General features: G+C 39.1%; 2 protein-coding genes across 2 annotated transcripts; one reads left to right on the forward strand and one right to left on the reverse strand.

The window, feature by feature from the left end:
• Positions 1–7,802: 7,802 nt before the first annotated feature.
• zbtb1 (zinc finger and BTB domain containing 1) lies at positions 7,803–12,065 on the reverse strand. The gene is made up of 2 exons (XM_056256250.1): positions 11,852–12,065; positions 7,803–10,545 (listed from the first exon to the last, which is right to left on the reverse strand). Exon 2 carries the CDS (start codon positions 10,539–10,541, stop codon positions 8,508–8,510), a length of 2,034 nt encoding a protein of 677 aa, XP_056112225.1. The 5' UTR covers positions 10,542–10,545; positions 11,852–12,065; the 3' UTR covers positions 7,803–8,507.
• Positions 12,066–12,921: 856 nt separating this feature from the next.
• zbtb25 (zinc finger and BTB domain containing 25) lies at positions 12,922–16,165 on the forward strand. The gene is made up of 3 exons (XM_056256226.1): positions 12,922–13,051; positions 14,292–14,470; positions 14,761–16,165. The coding sequence occupies exons 2-3, from the start codon at positions 14,298–14,300 to the stop codon at positions 15,887–15,889; spliced, it is 1,302 nt and encodes a 433-aa protein (XP_056112201.1). The 5' UTR covers positions 12,922–13,051; positions 14,292–14,297; the 3' UTR covers positions 15,890–16,165.
• The last annotated feature ends 6,188 nt before the right edge of the window (positions 16,166–22,353 follow it).

The following is a 22,353-nucleotide window of genomic DNA, read 5'->3' on the forward strand; positions in this document are numbered from 1 at the left end:
TTTAATAAACGTTGTTGCAAATGGACCTGACTCCGACTTCTGAATCACAACAATATCAGAGCTAAATACCTTTAAGTATTGTGGTATTCACGCCCCCAACTCGTAAAGATCAGGGCTTAAAGGTTCAATATGTATGATTTTTGTAATAAAATATCCAAAAATCACTTGCACGGTATGATATATTTCCTGCAATTGTGTACTTATAATATCCCAAAAGTTCCCAAAGATTTTTAATTTCAGAGAAATTCCAATTTTAAATAATGGCTCATCCCTGGTCATTGTCGCCTGTCAATGACGTAATATCAGCGATATCCCTGGTTTCCGTTTGTACTGCCATAGTAACCATGGCGACAGACGTGGACAACTGCATTATGTCTAGCGGCATGCTCATGCTGTTGTTTTTTCGTTCAAACATTATGGATCATGGCAAGCAGACTTTGGGACAAAAGGAGAAATAAAACAAGGATCAATATTGGCGTTTTCGAGATGCCGAGAGCTCCATGTCAGCGACTAACTCAGACTTGACAGAGCTTCACGAGTCACGACTTGACAGAGATGCCGCTCTTGCATGTACTTTATTAGACAGGAGAGCAAATGTACATAAAACAAATCAATGTTATATAGCTCAACATGATGAAATGTTAGAATATGATCAGTATGTTATTCTAATGTTTCATACAGCCAACAAACTAGAATAACATTATATAACTTTCAACACACTCAAATGCAGTTTAGTATGATAGTGTCGACCAAGTGAAATAGCGCTGCGTTACTTCACAAGTTAAATAAACTGACCCGTGTGAGTAGTAATTCAGCACTTGCGGGTAGTTCGGTAGAATGAAATGTCCTTATTCCTTACATTTGCGGGACTCGCGTGTGGCGCTGATATCTGTCTATCATTAGCAATCACGCCCTGCTTCATACCACAGTCATGTTAAAAAACATCAATGTATTCACTCATCCATAAACATTATTAGATCCACCAAGTTCCATAATTCCGCTTATGCGTCATCATCAACCTACGCCTTTGTTATTGTAAGAGGTTAGCGACCCCTAGCGGTTTGTGTGCGTTACTCGTAAATACGATCTTTACGAGATGACTTGAATGCACCATATTTACTTGTTAAAACATGTACCTGAGTATGCGATTTCGGATGCAGCAGTAGTAAAAGAAAACAGTCACCCTATAGCACCCCTTGCGGCAACGCTAAGAAAGCATAGCTCATATGCGTCTGCGTTTACGGACTTTACGTAACAGTGAATACCGTTGTGAACCGGTAAAATATTACTGATCATTTTTTTGTCTGCCAATAAAGAGATTATAGTAAACCGACCTGAAATCGTTTAAGTAGAAAAATAATATTTCAGCAATCATGTCATGTATGATTCTTTGATTTCTAGTAGCTGTTCAGAATCAAAATTGTTGATTCATTCGGGCAGTTCACTCACGCACTGAATCGTTTGCAGTGGCACTGCGAAGTAACGGGTTTCTTTGACAGATAACAAAAACGAGGTGAATCCATATAGGAAACAAACATGTTTGTTAACAATGAAGCAGCTCTTGCGCATGCCGCTTTTGAACCACTCTGAATTGCAGCAGTTCTATGCCAGTTTAAAAAAAGAATGCCAAATATTGAAACACTTTTTTTATTATTATTATTTTTTTATAGAAAGCATTGCTAGCCTTTCAACAGTAGGCTACAGTCTAGACTGTTGAAAGGCTAGAAATGCTCCTGAGGAGGCGTTAACTCACTCACATACACTCACCGGCCACTTTATTAGGTACACCTGTCCAACTGCTCGTTAACACTTAATTTCTAAGCAGCCAATCACATGGCGGCAACTCAGTGCATTTAGGCATGTAGACATGGTCAAGACAATCTCCTGCAGTTCAAACCGAGCATCAGTATGGGGAAGAAAGGTGATTTGAGTGACTTTGAACGTGGCATGATTGTTGGTGCTAGAAGGGCTGGTCTGAGTATTTCAGAAACTGCTAATCTACTGGGATTTTCACGCACAACCATCTCTAGGGTTTACAGAGAATGGTCCGAAAAAGAAAAAACATCCAGTGAGCGGCAGTTCTGTGGGCGGAAATGCCTTGTTGATGCCAGAGGTCAGAGGAGAATGGCCAGACTGGTTCGAGCTGATAGAAGGGCAACAGTGACTGAAATAACCACTCGTTACAACCGAGGTATGCAGCAAAGCATTTGTGAAGCCACAACACGCACAACCTTGAGGCGGATGGGCTACAACAGCAGAAGACCCCACCGGGTACCACTCATCTCCACTACAAATAGGAAAAAGAGGCTACAATTTGCAAGAGCTCACCAAAATTGAACAGTTGAAGACTGGAAAAATGTTGCCTGGTCTGATGAGTCTCGATTTCTGTTGAGACATTCAGATGTTAGAGTCAGAATTTGGCGTAAACAGAATGAGAACATGGAACCATCATGCCTTGTTACCACTGTGCAGGCTGCTGGTGGTGGTGTAATGGTGTGGGGGATGTTTTCCTGGCACACTTTAGGCCCCTTAGTGCCAATTGGGCATCGTTTAAATGCCACGGCCTACCTGAGCATTGTTTCTGACCATGTCCATCCCTTTATGGCCACCATGTACCCATCCTCTGATGGCTACTTCCACCATGTCACAAAGCTCTAATCATTTCAAATTGGTTTCTTGAACATGACAATGAGTTCACTGTACTAAAATGGCCTCCACAGTCACCAGATCTCAACCCAATAGAGCATCTTTGGGATGTGGTGGAACGGGAGATTCGCATCATGGATGTGCAGCCGACAAATCTGCGGCAACTGTGTGATGCCATCATGTCAATATGGACCAAACTCCCTGAGGAATGCTTCCAGCACCTTGTTGAATCTATGCCACGAAGAATTGAGGCAGTTCTGAAGGCAAAAGGGGGTCCAACCCGTTACTAGCATGGGGTACCTAATAAAGTGGCCGGTGAGTGTATAATGTAATCTGAGAACACACAGCCAAGACATGTCATGTAATATATTACTTATTTAGTAGTAGACTAAATTTTGTCAGCCAAGCAGACATAAGCTTCTTAAATTCACTCATGAGTACATAACCTGTTCATAATGTGGTATAAAAGTTAAAAAACGCATTTATAAGAATAAAACAGTCCCACCAAGTGGATAATAAAAGAATAACATGAAAGCACTAAACAAAACAGACAGCGTGTGCTTCCACAGTTAATAGAAAGGTAGGCTAACACATTACATTAATTTACATTAAATACAAAAGGCAATACAGCTACTTTGAATCCTTCAAATTAGTTTGGTCTGAAATATAGAAGAATTCCACATCTCTAATCAATGGTCTTTTTATTAAACACATTCTGCCATCTTAGTCAGGTATTTCCCCAAAGAGAACAAAAAGTTCCTTTCCATGCTAAACTAATTTGGTTGGACAAATAGAGTTTGTATGCGTCACAGTGAGCACCGCAAGGCATCTAGAGATGGTTTCCAAAACCACAAGCTCACTGGCTGCAAAGGCAGTCAAGCTGTTGGGGGAACATGTAGGCATTAAAAGGCTTTTAACCAGACATAAACTCATTTGAAAGCCTGGGATAGGGCCTGTTTTTATGCAGATAATTATAGCAAAATGTATGCGAGGGATGGTTTTGTGCTGATATCTAGATGGGATAGAAGTGGCCTAATGACATTTAGGGATACAATCCAAAAGGAGATGTTTAAGATGATTTTAAAAGATAATGCCTACGTTCTAACAGCTTGACTGCCTTTGCAGCCAATGAGCTTGTGGTTTTGGAAACCATCTCTAGACTGCCAAAAAAAAAAAGACTGTAATTCAGCTGTATACATCCCTAAAATCATCTCCCCTAAACCTAACCTGTCGATATGTGAGTATAAAAAGCACCTCTAGAACTTCAGGCCGAATATTATGACAGAAATGTCACCATCTAGAGGTTAGTGATGACACTACCCTGGAAACAAACAAACACTGTAAATGCTCGTTCAATTTGACCCGTGTGTTTTATTAGTTCACTATGTTTTTACTTTCCTACAGACCTACACAGATCACTCCTTGTTCCGACTTTGCATCTTAATTTCAAAATAAGAGTCGTGGCTTTCTACTTTTCTTTTGGACACACTTTTAGAGGGCACGGACGTAAGATGATCGGTATCAATGCTAATGCACATGAGCTAATACACGACTGATATTCCATTGCCACTGCAGACAATGCAGCCAAAAGAAATCAGCAAAGCAAGCCATTGGTATACACAATCCAGAAAAGTGATATGTAATCTAAAATGCATGTCGTTGATCTTTTATGTTAAATTTGACAAATGAAGCTAGCAGTTGTAAACAAAGTTACAGAAATCTCACAGCAAATAATGCACCAAATTATAACTCGAACCCTTTTAAAATAATTTTGAGGATTTATCTTTGCAAGTTATTGTGTTTGATATGGTTGGTTAAAACCTGTTAACCGTCACCAGTGCGTGGGCGCTCTGAAGCGTTTTTTTTTTAAATAGTTCAAAGTTACTACATATTTAATGTTATTAACTTGACAAACTATACATCATTAAAACGATATAAGACTCAAGTTTCAGTATTTGACCACTATTGTATTCTGAGAAACTTATAGTGACAGTTATGTCTTAATTTGTGTCAGGAGTTATGAAATTAAAAAACGAGTCGTTACCTTTAATATGAATTATGAGCGTCAGCTGCTCTCATTCAGAAAAAAACTCCCGTGCGATCGTCATGACAGCGCTTGACAAAACAACGTCCCTCAGGGCTTTTAGCTCAAACATGTGCAGATTTGGAGAAATATTGATAGATTCTCATAAGTTTACATCAGATTTCTATAGACAAGAATAATATTTATTGAATTTATACCCAAATGCGTCGATGTAATCATTTTGAGCGCTGGATACTCTGATCTACTGTATATTATCAATTCATACTGAAGTCTGGGGCGCTGTTGGACAGTAAAGTCCATATATGGATCACATGAAGAAGAGCCATAATCATGTGACATTCAGGAAGTCCTGACACAACAAAGCTATCAGAGATCGCTGTAAAGTGCAGATAAAGATGTTTTGAAGACAATAAACATGATTGCAATGATATTTGATTTACCTGTGTTCTTCGAGTCATGTCAGGTATTTTCATAATAATAGATTATATGTATAATGTAATGCTAATCGAGATAGACTTTCAAATTGTGCAGAATACAATAAAATAATATATTTTCTATCTGATTTTTTTATCTGAAGCCAAATCAGATTACAGAAAGTTATTAAAAACACTCGACTTGCGCTGTAAAGTAAGTTTGGAGCACAAACATAGTTTTATTCTCATAAATTGTCGTGTATTGATGGTGTGCTAAGCTAACATGCTAGCTAGTACTGAGCACCTGCTACCTAACTTCGGTGTAATTTTTATGATTTTTTTTCTAAATAAGAATGCTTACTAAAATGTTTCGTTTTTCAAAAAGGGCATTTGATACAGTTTCACTGTGAAGTGAGAACTTTTATAAAAGAAATGAGGGATTGAAACAGTGTGAATTGCTAGTCGTTAGTGATTATAATGCAGACAAAAGAAAAGCATATTTAGAGCAATAAACAGGCTGGAGAGGTGTGAATATGTGCAGGGGAGACTGACACTGAATGGGGCTCGTTTTTGCATCACAAAACAATAGAGGCAATAGACTGAATAGATGCTTATAAGATGACAATAAACCCCAGTCTAATCAAAATAAAGTCATATGACATGATCTTGAAAAACATTGAACTAAATACAGAGTTTTAGACTTATCATCTTCAGATTTTAAATATAACATGGCCAGACATGTGGCTTTAGCTGCAGTGCATTTCTAGATTGCTACAATGCCAACTTCAATTTTATTTTCATGAAGATGTTTCATAAAAATAAATGTATAATAATTTTACAAAACTTTGAAGCTATTTATAACTATTTTTTTTCATTATGACAATAATTAATTCTACATTTACAATAAACTTCCAGGTGTCAGCTTTCAAATGAGATCTTACTTGTGCTTTTAGTACAAAGGGTTCATGAACTGTATCTGTTTCGGTTTGGGAATGCCATATCTGGGGATTTTTCAAAAATGGGGTTGCAGGTTAACAGGTTAAATAAACGGATAAAATATCCCGGATGGGTTTGGAGTGATCATTTGCATGGCAAATATTACACTGCCATTGTCCAACAGTCAGATGGCTATAATAATTCAGCAGTCAGCCTGTATCTGACTACAGAAAATACTTAATATGATAAATCAATCATTGTCAAATAAAACAGTAAATACATCCTATACAATGATATGTTTTGCATTCCTGTTTGCTAGAATTTCATGTCAATTACATCAAACAAATCACAGATTTTTAAACTTTTATTTAAATCCATCGTTTTTAAATCCAAGAAAGTATGAAACACTGAAGGAACATTTTTAAATATGAACAAAAACCAGTATTTGCATATATTCCTTTTAATATTTCTACCACATTTTTTTCACTATAGGTTTAGATCACAACACAACTCAAATACACTGCTGAAAAGCCTGCGCAAATGTTTGAGCTGTTTGTCTGTACATTTATATTACTTGCTTTGGTCCTTATACTCTATTTGTTTGATAACCCTTGACAAATGTGACTACTGATGAAGAATAGATGTGATCTGCATAAACCCCACTGTAACACAGTCTTGATATACTTTTACAAAATCAATACATTATGTCATTAAGTTACCTTAGCCTAAATAGGCCAGTTGACTTGGATGTGGCAACTTATTTCAAACAGAAGCATGGAGCACCAACTGTCCAAAGTTTAGCCAGACTGCCTGCTCTTAATCCAAACATTTACTGCACATATTAATCTGTATGATATCATGGCCACGTTGATGGTTCTCATTGATCGCAGCTCCAAAAATCTGCTCTGTGGCCTGTATGAACGCCATGTAATTCAACTTTTAAAAACACAAAAACAAACCAACCTGGTTATTTCACAGGATATTTCAGACAAGATAACGATTGCAGAAGTGCTTGTTTATTAATACAAACATGTAATAATTTACCCTACACCCTTGTGCAAGCATTATATTGCATTTTCACATACTTCACATCAAGCCACAATAACTCTACAAGGTGTGAAATATTTGAAATGTTAAGACCTCTTATAAGCCGATTTAAGCTTTATCTGGACCCTAACAAAACCACATAGCTCGATTGCTCTGAACAAGTCACATAGTCCTTATTAGAAACAGATACTGTAGTTTGTGTAAAAACTGAGAGACTTTATAAATCTGTTTATGAATATTACATGAATATCTTTGGGATACTGAAATAACTACACACAATAAATGTTGCTTTACTCCATTAAACTCCATTCACATCAACTCTGTGAATGCACAATAAATTAGGGTTGAATTTACAACAGTTTGCATAGATTCCTGGGTTTCGTATGAGTGACGATTATGCATGGACAGCTAGCTGAAAGGCATCAACAAGAGTGTTTTTATTAGCTTTTTACAGTATTTTTAGTGTTCTGGTGCAAGGAAGGAAAAGTGCCCGCATACTATTAGCAATCTACTCTCCTTATTATATCTGTGCCTTAAAGGGATAGTTAGCCTAAAATTTAAATTCTGTGATCATTTACTCACCCTTGTGTTGTTCCAAACCTGTGTGACTTTCTTTCTTTTGCAGAACACAGAAGATATTCTTCTTAATGTTTTCATCCACACAATGAAAGTCAATGGGGTCCAAAACAAGATTAGACCCTGTTGACAAAAGCCGTCTATAAAAAGCAAAAAAAATTAAAAAAAAAAAGAAAGTTGTAATGGTATTTATGGTCCACAGAAAAAAGAAAGTCACATAGGTTTGTAATGACATGAGGGTGAGTAAATGACGACAGAATTTTCACTTGGCTAAACTATCTTTTTAAGGGCAATTGTATATGGAGCATTATGACAGGTAATGGCACCAGAGCTATTTGAAATAATGATGAAATGGTAGCAGTATGTGCTTGAATCTATGCGTTCACAAAAAAGAAAGAGCACCACCAATAACATAAAAAAACAAATGACCCCTTTGACAAAAGTTATCTTAAATACTAAAGTTAAAATGTTGGTAAACTTTAAACTTTAACAAGCCAGTGTGCACCATCATTAAAGCTTTATGAACATTGGATGTAAAACTAATAGCCATGGGTCAGTTTCCTAACTACAAACCTATATAGCATTTTCAACTGAAACACCACTGATAGTGTGATTTAGTTGATATCTAGACTTAACTTAACTAGATATCTTTAAGTATAAGAAAATTAAAACAAAAGCTTGAGGCACTATATCCCACCAAAAACATTGAGCAAGACATCCAGAATTTGCATACACATAGAAAGTGCAGTTGTAAAGGTTACAATTGGTGTCTAAGTGCATAGATTTGTTCTCACATTTACAGTATGGCTTATTTCAAAGATTCAAAGGTTGCAGAGAGAGGCCTCTCATTGTCTCTTGGTGTGCTTGGAGTTGTAGTGGCTCCGCATGTCTTTCCGGAGGCGGAACTTCTCTCCGCAAACGCCACAGATGTACAGATGCACATCCATGTGCTTTTCCAGATGCTCGGCGCTGGGGAAAATCTGGAAACACACCTGGCAGATAGTCTCTCCGGCAGATAGGTGAGAGATCATGTGTCGCACATGATCATGTTTAAGGAACGTACCTTGATCGCACACAGGGCAGACGTACCGCGCCATTCCCTTGTGCATGTCAGTGTGCAACCGAAGCTGTCGTTCGCGCAGAAACTGTTTCCCGCAGGTCTGACAGGTGAACTGCTTTTCCTTGGTGTGCACGGTGTAGTGCTCTCGTAGGTGACACCTTTGGTAAAAGCCTTTGCCACAAATTGCACAGAAATGCTTGCGCCGATGGTCTGGCTCGCTGCTGTCTTCCAACAGAACGGGCCGGAAGGGCTCCTGTTCCGGACAAGACAACGTATGCTCCACTGCAAGACTTTCACTTTCAAATATCAACCCACAGAGCGGACAGCGAAAGCCCAGGTCGGCTCCTTCCAGCAAGCTTTCATCCATAGCCTCGGCATCTTCAAGTAGAAGCGAATCCTCACCTGGGGAGTCCGTCTCGGCTCCTTGGGGTTCACCACAGCGCTCTGCGTGCTCCTGCAGCTGCCTGCCTTTAATGAGCACTTGGCCGCACCTTCCGCAGGCGCAGATATGTCCCATGTGGCTGGAGATGTAATGAGCAGACTGATTCTCCTCCGTCAACAGGGTTCCGCACAACTCGCATGGAATGCACGCACCATCTTGCTTTTCCTCTTTGATCCGGTGCACCTTTGGATCCGTCTCTAACCCTGTGCTTTGGCCCTCCAAAGCATCCATGGCAGATACTCCAGCCTCTTCCTCGCTGTCAAACTTAATCTGGTCTGCAAGATTGTCTTTGTATGCCCTAGTACGAAATTTGCAGCTCCCTACGTTATGGTTCCCTACCTTCACGACTTTTATAGTTTCCAAATCGCTCTCGGAGTCATTGTCTCGTTCCACTTTAATGGTTATATTCCTGGAGAAGGCAGCTTCGCTGTCCATGCCAGTGGCGACGGACCTGATCACGGTCTCTGCATCCAGCTTGTGGTCTGACCAGTCCTCTTCGCCCTTGCAAACTGCTCTGTGTTCATCTGTACCCTCTGAGTTCGAACTCTCGGCTTTACCAGCATCACTGTTACCCTCTTTGCCGACTTTGGGCGTCTGGAAAGCTTTGCGATTGGTGCATGTGAGGATGTGTTCGATGAGCAGCTTTTCACAGCTGAACACAAAGCCGCAATCGTCGCATGTGTATGTGCGTCCAAACCGAGGACGTTCTTTCATGGCAGAGCTTCGGCCTGAAGTTCTCTTCCTCAAGTCACACGGCTGGTCTACAACAGTCTCTGAGTGTGGCTGCGGGTGTGGAATGACCACATCTTCAGAAGGCCTGACAGTTGAGATGTTAATGGTTTGACGAGCAGTTGTGGTTGAGGCTTTTGCTGTGCGTTCATTCTCAGAAGGGCTTGGCCGCTGCTGCTCAAACATTCGAACGCCAAACATCATCTTGCCTCCAACCACGCTGGATGAGGACGAGGAACTGGACGATGAAGAGGACGACGCAGATGACGAAGGTGTCAAATTGGACGTTCTGATGTCTCGGAGGTCCTCGAGAGAGTCTGGGATGTAGTACATTTGTAGGTAGGTCATAGATGATTTCAGCTCCTCAAACTCATAGTGATCCACAACGATTCGGCCAAGGTACATGAGCTGCAGGATGAGATCGAAGCACTCTGCGCTGATCTGCATGTTGCTGAGATCAAACCGCGCAGTCCCCTGCTGATCCCGGATGAACATCATTCTGAAGTAAGAGCTGCAGGCTGCCAGCACGGCCTTGTGGGCCCTGAAATAAATGTCCCCTATGGCAATGCAGCAGTCACAGAGGAAACCCCATTCCCTTTGGTTGTTGAGCTGCTGCAGGACATGCTCACTGTGGCTTGGCCTTGCCATTACCCTGTGAACAATCATAAAGAAACACATAGTAATTAGTAAGACCCAAGTTTGAGGAATCTTCTTTTTCACAGGTGCCCTTTGGCCATGACCATCATGATAATGTATTGATTTGCAAACTAATTGTGGATGTTCAAAACATACCTTTGAAATGGAATGAAACATGGAGTTCAGATGTCTCTAGATACGTTTTTAAAAGTTGAACTATTTTTAACTTGAAATGTCATGCTGTCAAAAAATTATAACACTCATCATGACAAGACACCCAAAAACAGACAAAGACAAGTGAATTCGTATGCCTGCTTAAAAACAGGATGAAAAATAGAAACCAACTTCTATGAGAGGGTTTTAAAATGCAAATTGTCAGCTGAGGAACAGCACACTAATTCAAGCACTGACACTTAAAAAGCTTTTTAATGGTTTGGAAAGAAGTCTCTTGCTAATTTTATTTGATCAAAAACAGAGTAAAACATTTTAAATTGTGAATAATTATTGCAATTTAAGATAACTGTTTTGATTTCAATACATTTTAAAATGTAATTTATTACTGTGATGGCAAAGCTGAATTTTCAGCATCATTACTCTTTAGTGTCACATGATCCTTTAGAAATTATTCAAGTTAGCTGATTTGGTACTGATCCCCTAACTTTTGAACAGTAGTGTATATAAGAAAAATATAGATAAAATAGTCAAACTCACTAAACAACAGTCAGTATTGAACACCTAGTCGACATTAGTCACTCACACCTGTAAAACTAAAGTAATTGCCATTTGGCTACATTAAACAAATATTTGCACTATATTGTAACCAAATGGGGAACTCACCAGGTAAAAAATCCCTAAAAGGAGCAAACTTGGTCAATAAACTCAATTGATCTGGCTATAATAATTAATGGCATCTACAGTATAATTAATTAGCTTCAAATTTAGCACGTTTCCGTTGTTCAGCTCCATCATAAAGCCAACAGAGAGGTTTACATCCCGCCCCCGCGTTCTCATTGGCCCATTTCAGAGACTGAATCATGCGGGCGATGTGGCTGTCAATCATACACCGCACTTAAAAGTAAAATCAAACTACTTGGACAACACACAAAAGATCTGATCATACGATTGTCCATAGTGTCAACATTAAGTTTTAAAAGGATCTGTTACTCAAGAGACAGCAGAACAGAATATATCTGACCGTTGTCGTAGGGAGATCTCTCACGCAAGCATGCAGTGCCACCCCCGCGCAGCTTCCCGCACATACGCTATGAGCTTCACATTACTGCAGCTCGTGTTTACACGCAAAACACACGGAAAATACTCACCGACGGTAATGGGCGCTAACTTGTAGCGAACGACAGAATTCGAGTTAAAACACAGAGCGAAGAAGTTCCACCTCTTTTGCCTTCGTCCAAGCGAAAACTTGGGACGAGAATAGCTAATCTCGAGGGCGAAGCCCCTTCTGTGCAGCGCGGATGAAAGAACTTCCGCACAGCCGCTCTGCGAGCTCTATCACCGCACTGAGATCCGGCCCCGCTCACGCAAATCCAGCCCGCCCCAGCACGCGCAGCACAGTGAAAATGCAACCAAACCATGTATGAAAATATGCTCTTCAGGACGAATGCGGTAACACTTGTGTTGAAAACGAAATAGAAATAATGATGTAATATATCTTACATTTTGCCTTTTTTTCCCCCCAGAAAGTAGTAGCCTAGTTTTATATAATGTAATTTTTATATAAATAATAAAAATCGCTACCACCATGCCAAGCATTTTGGGGAACTGAATTTCTCCAAAATAAGTTTGTATTTGATTATAACTGAAATGAGAAATATAACTATTTTTGTAGGCCTATATATTGATTTTACACCACATAGCTTTTTAGGTCATTAATAAACATGTTGTTTAAATTTTTACATTTGATATAATTACAATTCTCAAAAATTAAAAAATATAGGCTAATAAAAATATTTTTATACATTCAGTCAATTGACTGCTATAGCTATTGTGTTGTTAAGTCTATAATCTAAGATGTGTGATAGGCTACGTTTTTACACAGATGAGTTTAAAGATGTAGGCTATCATTTTTCAAGTAGGCTATTTAAGTTGTTAGAAGTGTCCCTATGTATGTGTGTTAAACTAAAACAATGTCATGAGCGCCTCGGGTGGTCTGTCAGACTCTTTTGCAAACCTGGATTTGCTCTCTCGTCCATGCAAGGTTTCAAATGTTTATTCTTTACGCATTTTCGTTTAGCGAGTTTACCAGCAGTGTCTATAGTTATACTGGGCCTGAGTGATCTTTCGACATAAAAGAAGAAAAATGTAACGAACGAGCATTTAAATACAAGCATAGCGTCTGCTTTATATGTTTTCACTATGCGTGCGTCTGGATCAGCTAATGTACAGTACGGTCACGTGACGGATAACAAGCTAAGCCGTCAATCGCATGAAGAACCGCGAGACCATAAGAGAATTTTCCTGCTGCAACAAACACGAAATTATTATCCGTTTCTCTCATATAGTTGGTAAGATTGCATTTTTTGACCGCGTGAATGCATTTGTCTGTGCTTTGGTTAATGCATGTTTTGTTGGCCAAGGTGCATGAAAACGGACACCTTTTCTTCGACAACACTTGATCGGTGTAGACTAGACGTGTAAAAATTATTATGATTCTGTCGCGGGCAAATCTGCTGGGAGTCAGACCATGCATGTTACAGAAGCATGAACTAAATAGCTCCTACACGATATTTTGTGTAATATCCATTCGTTGACATTTTCCTGTGCGATGTTTGCTGTTTGTAAATGTCCTTTTGTGTAATGAAATATAAGAATCACTGTCAGGTATTGTCTGGTCAGGTCTGCATGCAAAGATTTTAAAATGTTGCTCTAGTCTGTAACCATTAAATACAATCCAGTCGTTGCTGCTTATCCGTAGGTATTACGTAGGCTATATTGATACAATGATTCAAGATGTCATTCTTCGATTAAGTTATAGCTTATGGCCGCTTCAGAAGAAAATTCTTCCTATAAAATCCCCAAATAGCAGCCTACCTATAAATAATTTAAGAATGTAATTTACACATGCGTTTCAATGTAAAAAACAAAACAAAAAAGCCAATCCTCTCCAGATGTAAACATCTGGTATGTCTCAAAATGTGTTAAAATAATATGGCCATTTTGATCGATAGAGGTCGCCAGTTACTCAGTAAACTCAGGCTCTTCTGAGAGACTCTTCATTGGTTGGTTCTGGCACTGGTCATGTATATGCATCTGCGGGACAAGGAAATTGTATGTCCGAGAGGATAAAAAAAGAGAAATATAGTTTAAAAGTATGGTCCTTTCACATGTAATCCTTGTATTTCTGCTGGAGTCATGCATTTTGAAAAAATATTTTAAATATATATATTTTTTTACATTTTCTTTAATTTTTTTTTTATGATATTCGTTAATTTAAAAAAGTTTTCTTAAGGTTGCTGTATTTGACATGAAAAACCCCCCAGCTAAAATAGTGGATAAAAAAAAAAAAAAAACTATGACTTTTTTATATTTGTAAAGACATGAGACAGAAAAGATAATATAAGAGGATGGCTTTTAAATAACTCCGTAAATACAAAAGATACTAAATTTTATGTTCCTAGAAATGTTGACTAAAATGTATTAATATAGGTAAAAGCCATTATTACATCATAACAACATTCAAGTTATGCATAGGGATTTATTTGGTTGAAATCTGTCTTCTACCTATATGTATGTTCTATGTAACAGGTTGAGATGGACGTGTCTGGTCATAGTCTGTTCCTCCTGCAGCAGCTGAACGTCCAAAGGGAGTTTGGCTTTCTGTGTGACTGCACTGTTGCCATTGGCAATGTATACTTCAAGGCTCATCGTGCAGTCCTCGCTGCCTTCTCAAACTACTTCAAAATGATCTTTATCCACCAGTCCAGGTTAACTAAAGCTCTAAAACTACCACTTTTTGAAACTACCACCTGTTGACTTTATCTTGAACTGTACCAACATAACAGTACTGAATTGAAGGGTCACCCATCATGCTTAATAGTCTGATAATCAAAAAAGAATGTGGAGGAAGTCAAGATAACTTGATTGATAAACAATAAAAGTTGTTGCATGTTAATAATAATATTAAATATAAGCAAATGACAATTATTAAACACAATTAGTAGAGAATTAATACATTGCTTATTGTGTTTTTAATTGACTGTCTTGCTTTTTTCAGTGAGTGCATCAAGATCCAGCCCACAGATATTCAACCAGATGTCTTCAGCTACCTATTACACATCATGTACACAGGCATGGGTCCCAAACAACCTGTAGACCAGGGCAGACTTCAGGAAGGCATCAAGTTCCTCCATGCATACCAGCTCTGCCGTAAAACAGGCGAGGGTGGCCCCGATGCATCCTCTGACCCCATCCGTATGTCCAATCTGTATGGCATCCAAATCTCTTCGCAGCTGGCCAGTAAAGAGAACTCAGGCCTGAAGGCTGGTGGTTCACGGGACCCTGAGGACAGCTGCTCCAGCACGAGGGCTGATCGCACACATGGCCGTTTAGCTCTCGCTGTAGGGCTGGAGGGCATCGCATCTGAGCGACAGCCTCAAAGCTTCCGTGCCGCGTCCTCGGTGGCCTCGGGGGATGAATCTGACATTTCGGCACGGATCAAACAGGAAAGGGTAGAGGAGGAAGAACAACAGGAAGGCGACAAGGAGCTTTGCTCTCTCTCCCCAGCCCAGGTGAGCCCCTGTCAAGCCAGTCTATTCAAAGATGGCCCTCTAGCGCTTTTGTGCCCCCGGTGTGGTGAACGATGCCTGTCACCTGAAGGCCTACAAGAGCACCTTTTTACCCATACAGCCTGTGCCCTCGAGCCTAGCGGTCTGATGGAAGGCCCTTCAGAGGACAAAACTGGGGAGCACACGTCCCTGGAGGAGAGGCGGCTTCATAAGGAGCGCATAGACTCTGGTAGTCTGGAGGAGGCCCTACGGCAGAGCCAGGCCCTGGCAGATGAGCTGGCTGTGGAACTCAGGCGAGGCGGCGGGACCGGACGGAGCGGCAGCCCATTGGCAGCCTTCACGCGAAAGCGCAAGATGGCCTGTGCCGTCTGCAATCTTCGTTTCTCGCAGAAGAGCCAGCTGCAGGAGCACATGTTCTCCCATGTGGGCAAGCCACTGCGATACCATCGCTACAGCCGCTTCTGCGGGCAGCTGCTCCATGGCTGCGAGGGCCAGCCTGATATTACCGCAGCCACGGGAGAGGACGCAGCCAAAGACACTCAGGATAATGGCAGCTCCTGCTACTCACTGGACTCTGAGGTCTCTCAGGAGAGCGTGGACGCAGTGACTGTGGAATGACGTCGTGTTTGACATATTCATGTGAACACACAATGTAAGGTAAAGGAACGTTCTGGGTTCAGTACGTTAAGCTCAATTGACAGCATTTGTGGCATAATTTCGATGACCACAACAATTCCACCTGTTTCTCCTTTACTCAAAAACAAAAGAGCAAAAATCTGGGTTAGAGTGAGACACTTTGGAAGTGAATGGGGTAAATCCCTAAAATGTTTAAATAAGCACTGTTTCAATAGTACAGCCACAAGACGTAAAAAAAAATGTGTATGTTACCACGATTTTAGTCTGAGAATAAAATCCCTTACTATCCTTTTCTAAGTTTCCTAAGTTATACTATATCCAGGCCATTTGTTTTCAAGTCGACAACAACAGGCGCACATGTTGACGAGCGCTTGTGTGGGGTTAAGAAATACCTGCAACCCAAATTAAAAAAAATTATCGGTCATAACTTCTGGAAAGAAATAGCGCAGACACCGGAAGGATAACATTTTCTAATATCCTTAGAAAGGCTGTGTTCAGCTGTATATATATATATACTCTAGTGAAAAAAACCTATACCAAAATGTATTTAAAATACATTTATTTCACACTTAGTACAAACCATTACCATATTTACTGGCATATCACTTGATACTTGCTGATATAAATATTATAATTAAACTTTATTTGGAGTACTTCTTAATTGCACAATGCACATTTCTTAATACTTAGTCGTGTTTTAATATCACTATTAGTACGGATAGTATGATCTCAGTAATAATATCAGTCTTTAAATGCAAGAGATTTAAAGTGTACTTAAAGTATACTTGCAATAGTTCCACTTTAGCACAATCAAATATAGAATATCTTTAGTTGGACCTGTTTCCAGATAACTGAAGTGTATTAAGTACAAAATTAGTTGTTGCAATTTAGCAGACCATAAGTATATCAATAAGTACAATTGCAGGGTATATTAAGTACATAAATATGTCAATGTATTTGTAGTAGCTATACTTAGCAAAAATACAGTTTGGTATATTTACTTTTCACTTGGCTTTACTTTGTGCTTAATGCTGTAAACCCTAAAACTTTCAAACAACTTTTAAGTTTCATTCCAAGTGCCTTACCATAATGTCGATTTTTGCTTTTTTAAACACGGACAAGTCGAAATTATGTCTTGTGCGAAATGCCATAAATGCTGTCGAATGAGTTGAACTTGTATTGAACACAGAATATTCCTTGATTGAATTTTGTTTTCTGACTCAGCACTTCTGTCCTGTCCCAAAAGTCTCTGTCAGTGTTAAAACATAACATAATTTTGTTTAAAACTTAAGTGTTGATGATTGTAGTGTTGATATATAATGACGTTGCTGACTCTTGGATGACTGAACACTGTTGGATCAATTATATATTCAAAGAAAGTATTAAATCAACAAGCACATGTGAGGGAAACTCAAATAGCATTATAAAGTGGCACATTTGACAAATGACTGCAATCATATTTGGTTTTAGAGGCCAGTTTAAGCTAATATAATATGTTATTATTTCCTGTTTATTTTTGGGTTGTGGCCTAATGAGTGAAACTGACTGTGCAAAGAGTCTAAATGATTTCTTCCCTAAATCGAATTTCCTACAAAACGGGTTCAGTGCCTTAGAATATATTTTGCCAAACATCTCTGTAAAGAAAAGCACTTAAACTATTGCTCAGCCTGTTGAACCAAATCCAGTTGTTTTTCATTTTCAAGTGAACAGTGCCTATTTGTGCAAAGTTGTCCAAGACTTCTACACAATCAGAATAATCTATCAAATGAATGTGAGCAACTGGTGCTTTTCTAAAAGCTTTTTGATGTTGAAGGATTTTCATGATTATATTGTGTATGAAACAGTAAGTATAATCCAAGTTTGCTAACAATTTTAGTACATAAACTGGGGCAGTGCATAACTAAGATGGGACAATGCCACTGTAAATGTCCAACATAACAATTCTGGACAAAAACAGCAATGGCACATAGTTTCCAGTCATGTTTCAAACACTGAGACATGATAAAACGTTTTATTTAGAATGATTGATCAACTTTAAGACATCACTGATGGTAGACATGGTTTCTTTGTGCTGTATTTGAACTGTCAAATCACCACTTTTTGCAGTTATATTAATTGAATACCCAAATTGAGGCTGGTGTACTGTGATGAGTATTTTAAATCAGCAAAAATTGCGTTTGTGTTATTTGTGTGACTTGTGTAGTGCATTTAAACAGTCCCATTTAGTTTTATTCATCATCAGCACTCAGTGCCATTGTGTGATAATGTGTTTGGTTATTTTTTTTTTTTTTTTAATAAATGGCACATTGAATAAACTGTGATTTATAATGCATATGCTTTGTTTGTGTACTTGTCATTGGTTTTAATGTTTCACCCCTAAAATGAAGATTCTATCATCACTTACTCATCCTCAACCCCTATTATAATAAACCTCCTGCATGACTTTATTCTATTACTTTTAACACAAAAGCTGCTTTTCCAGTGAAATTACCCGGAACATTTTGTCCCAGGAACTTTTTCCCCCAGACCTGTTGCTGTCTGCGTTTCAGTACCGTTAAGATTCGAAAATTAGTCCGGTGACGTAGGACTGCGGGCGACTTTCCAGTTCCTGCTGGATTCAGCACCCAAGTCCCACCCCCGAAAGTTCCTGAAATAAGAAACAGTAGGCTACTACCTTTCGAGCAGGTACTTTCTAAGGGGAAATTTTTACCCAGAACTTCATTTAGGGGACCCTGTTCCCTGCGGTCGAAACACACCAAGTACCACCCCAAAGTCCCTAGTTGCCATGGGGAAAGTTCCTGCGGTGGAAATGCGACTAAAACATTCTATACAATGCAAGTCAATTTGGACCCCATGGACTTTCATTGCATGGACAAAACAGTTGAAACATTCTTCAAAATATTTTCTTTTGTGTTTCGCAGATGAAAGAAAGTCGGTTACAGGTGTGCAACAACATGAGGGTGAGTAAATGATGACACAATTAAAATGTTCGGGTGAACTATCCTGAAACTGACCATCTTGTAGTAGCATCTTAGTGCCACAAGAGAGTAGCATGTAGTCACAAAAGCAAACATCTTCCCTGCTGCCAACTCTGTCATCCTTATCTTCAAGCATTACTCCCTACTAGTTTGTCATGTATACAGTCACTTAACATAACATCTAACAACTTCACTGTAGGCTTCAGCCAGAGCTTCATTTAAATATGAATTGAGCAACCGATACACACACCTGGGTTCTTAGACCAATTATTATCATAAAAACGTTGCCTTAACTTTTACACAACATAATTTGTGGCTCAGTGCCTTCTTGAAATCATGTGTGAGATATTCATTGCTATAGAAACTAGACTGCATTAACATCGGAAATAATAATTGCAGTATAAAAAATATGAACAATGAAAGGTAACATTAAATACAAAGTGTAAATAATCATGCAAACAAATTTACAGCATTTAAAATAACACAGTGAATACAAACTTTTCCACAATCTGACATCAATCACATTTCCAATGTGTTTATACATGCGTCATCTTACATTTAATGAAATTCCTCTCCTCTTTTATGCAGCTTATTTATACCATCTCAGAGAAATATGAAGTTCATTCGCTGAATAAAGAATGTGAATATGTGTGGTCACGCATGGTCCAAACGTATCTGATTGTGCTGCTGCTCGACTGTGAGCTGTTCCACAGCACCACGGATGGCTGCTCGCACCATTGAACTTGCCGTCTGAATCAGTAAGGTCTCATTACATCTGCCATGGTCATGTTCAGTAGACACATTTAGGTCAGAAGGATGTAGTGTGTTTGTTATTTTTAAATGTTGCCAGGACCCATTCATTGGAAGACCATCAAACTGTGGTGCCTCGTTCATGTTCTCTTCTTCTGATAAATATGCATGCTCTATAGTAATCACTGGCCTGCATTTTGCATAATTCTCTATAGTCTCCTTATTTAAGACTAGCAGATCACTACCTGATGTTGTGGCCGGAAACTCGGAGTCGAAACTACAAACACTGCAACATGACAGAGGAACCGCAGAATCCAAAATACCACTAGTTTGTAACACCTGATCTTCTTCATTCATACTCACGTCTTGGTCAGGACACATTTCCTGCTCTTTATCCATGTCAGACTCCATATTTATGTTACTGCTCACATCTGCACTGAATGTAAATGTCTCTGGAATGCTTTCTGCTTGTATTTCTTCTTCTTCCTTTTGGCTCTCTTCTTTCTTGATACCGGGAATGTCCATAACAGCTGCAGGGGATTGATTCAGTTGATCAGCTTCTTCTTTTTGTGTTGGATTGTGAGCACTACACTCAAACTGATCAATAGGAGGTGCTTTCTTCCTTCTTGGAAAGATGCGATAGATCTTTTTAAATGTCAAATCTTTTGGTGCCGTTATCTCCTGAAAAACCATGCCACCGCCTTGCTCTTTACATCCCCTTCCTAGACTGACATTGGATGTGGCTGATCTCTTAGAAATGGGCCACACTGTGAAGAAAACTCTCTTTTTACTTTTTCCATTAGGAACTTCCTTATTGTTTGCATTACTCAATTTATTCTCACACACAGAGTTGCACATGTTGTGTTGAGAATTGTTTTTGTTTTCTGTTCTGTCCGATTCCTTCCTCTTGCCACACCTGAGGAGTGAGGAAAATGTCCTCTTAATGGATGTTTTCGAAGTGCTTCTGGTCATGTCCATTTTACTTTCCATATTTTCATCTTTGCTTTCACTCTCCTCCAGTGTTACAATAATTCCTGCGGTATCTCCTGGAGCATCTGGTTTGGTTTCCCACTCCTCTGAGGCTTTTTGAGGGCTGTGGTGGGTAATAAGTGAGGATTCATTGTCTTTGCCATCACTGTTCTCTTGATCATTATTCTCCACTGTGCCATCACAACATTTCGCTTGTCTTTGCCGCCTCTGTGATTTACCTTCCAATCTCTCCTTTGATTTTGACTTCCCCAGCAAAAGCCTGGGTGGACCTGTGAGTTTTCTCTTCAAGCCCACCTTCTCCTGACAGTCTGGTAATTCAGTCTCTTGTGTGGACATGGTTAATCAAACAGTACTACAGTCAATAATAGTTCTCACTGGCAATATTGGATCAATTACATGAGCGGGTGTTTTCTCCACTTACATATTTGTCTGCTTAAAGATGTGGAAATGCTGCAAACCAACACAAAAACATTGTATTACTGAAGTTAAAGGCTGTATTTCACTTGTGGGTTGAATCATATTCAGTGACTTATTTGTCTTTTTATATATCACGCATTTAAAATGTGTGTCTTTAAGTATATATTTTTATTCAGAGACGACACACTGCAATGTTTACAGCACAAACAAACTCACATACTGGGCGTGACACCAAATGCTAAGTCTTTTTATATGAAAACATCCTAAATAATTCAGGCTAACGTTAGGCGTTTTGCTAACCGGTTCTAACAGTAAAAGTTAACTATAAAAATACTATTAATGGCAAATAACAACTTCATCTCTTTAAATTAGAGGCGACATGGATAAATAAAGATGTCACAACTCGACGACTAACGTTACTCCGATTAAAAACGTATTTTTGTTTGTGGCGTTTGTGACAAATGTATCAAACGGTCATTACTTTTGCATCTTAATCTTTATGATGATGACAAATATAGGCTACCTCATGCGAAGAACAACAACATCTAACTTAGATTTAAAAAGTGGTACAACAACGTACTCCTCAATGTTCAGTTAAAACACCTACCTGTAAAGTGAAGAGCACGACTTAAACTTGTCACTGTTGTGGCGTTTATAAATCCCCTCGCAGAGTCTGCAGATCTGCCGCGCGCAGAGACTTGCGCTGACACTCAGCACAGCAGGTTACACGCCTATCGGTTTCCATAACGACCAGCTGATTAACGCTTTATGTGAGCGTGCCCGTCATCCATCCAATCAACACGGCGGAGGCTCGGCTAATGTGAAGATTAATATCCATCATTCCGACCACATACACAATTTCCTGAAACAATTACTATTTTGCCATTTTTGTCCACACTTAAACGTCGAAAATACACTAAACTCAATTTATTCAACTACTTTTGGCCCTTGAAACTCTTTTCACACTCTCATTAGTTTAATTTATCTATTGTTTTAACACTTTTGAATATCTGATAAAATGACAACTTCATTGGAAATGATAAATTATTTGTTTTATTAATGTGATAATTGCCTTGTTTTTTTCACACATCCAATGTCTTTATTTCATCTGATCAATTTTGTCTCCTTGGTAATAAGTAGCCTACCAAGATTTGATTTACTTATTTTATGGGCAACATTGTTGGTCTTGATTAGATGAGATGATTTTAAAACTGAGGGACAGTTTTAAATCTGTCTCTCTCTGATTTATACATGCTTTATGTTTAAACTCAATTTGTAGGTTAATAATGACCTTGGCTCACCTTGGACTAT

The sequence above is a fragment of the Rhinichthys klamathensis genome, unplaced genomic scaffold, assembly GCF_029890125.1.
Source record: "Rhinichthys klamathensis goyatoka isolate OS25496 unplaced genomic scaffold, OSU_Roscu_1.1 h1tg000125l_1, whole genome shotgun sequence".
NCBI lineage: Eukaryota > Metazoa > Chordata > Actinopteri > Cypriniformes > Leuciscidae > Rhinichthys > Rhinichthys klamathensis.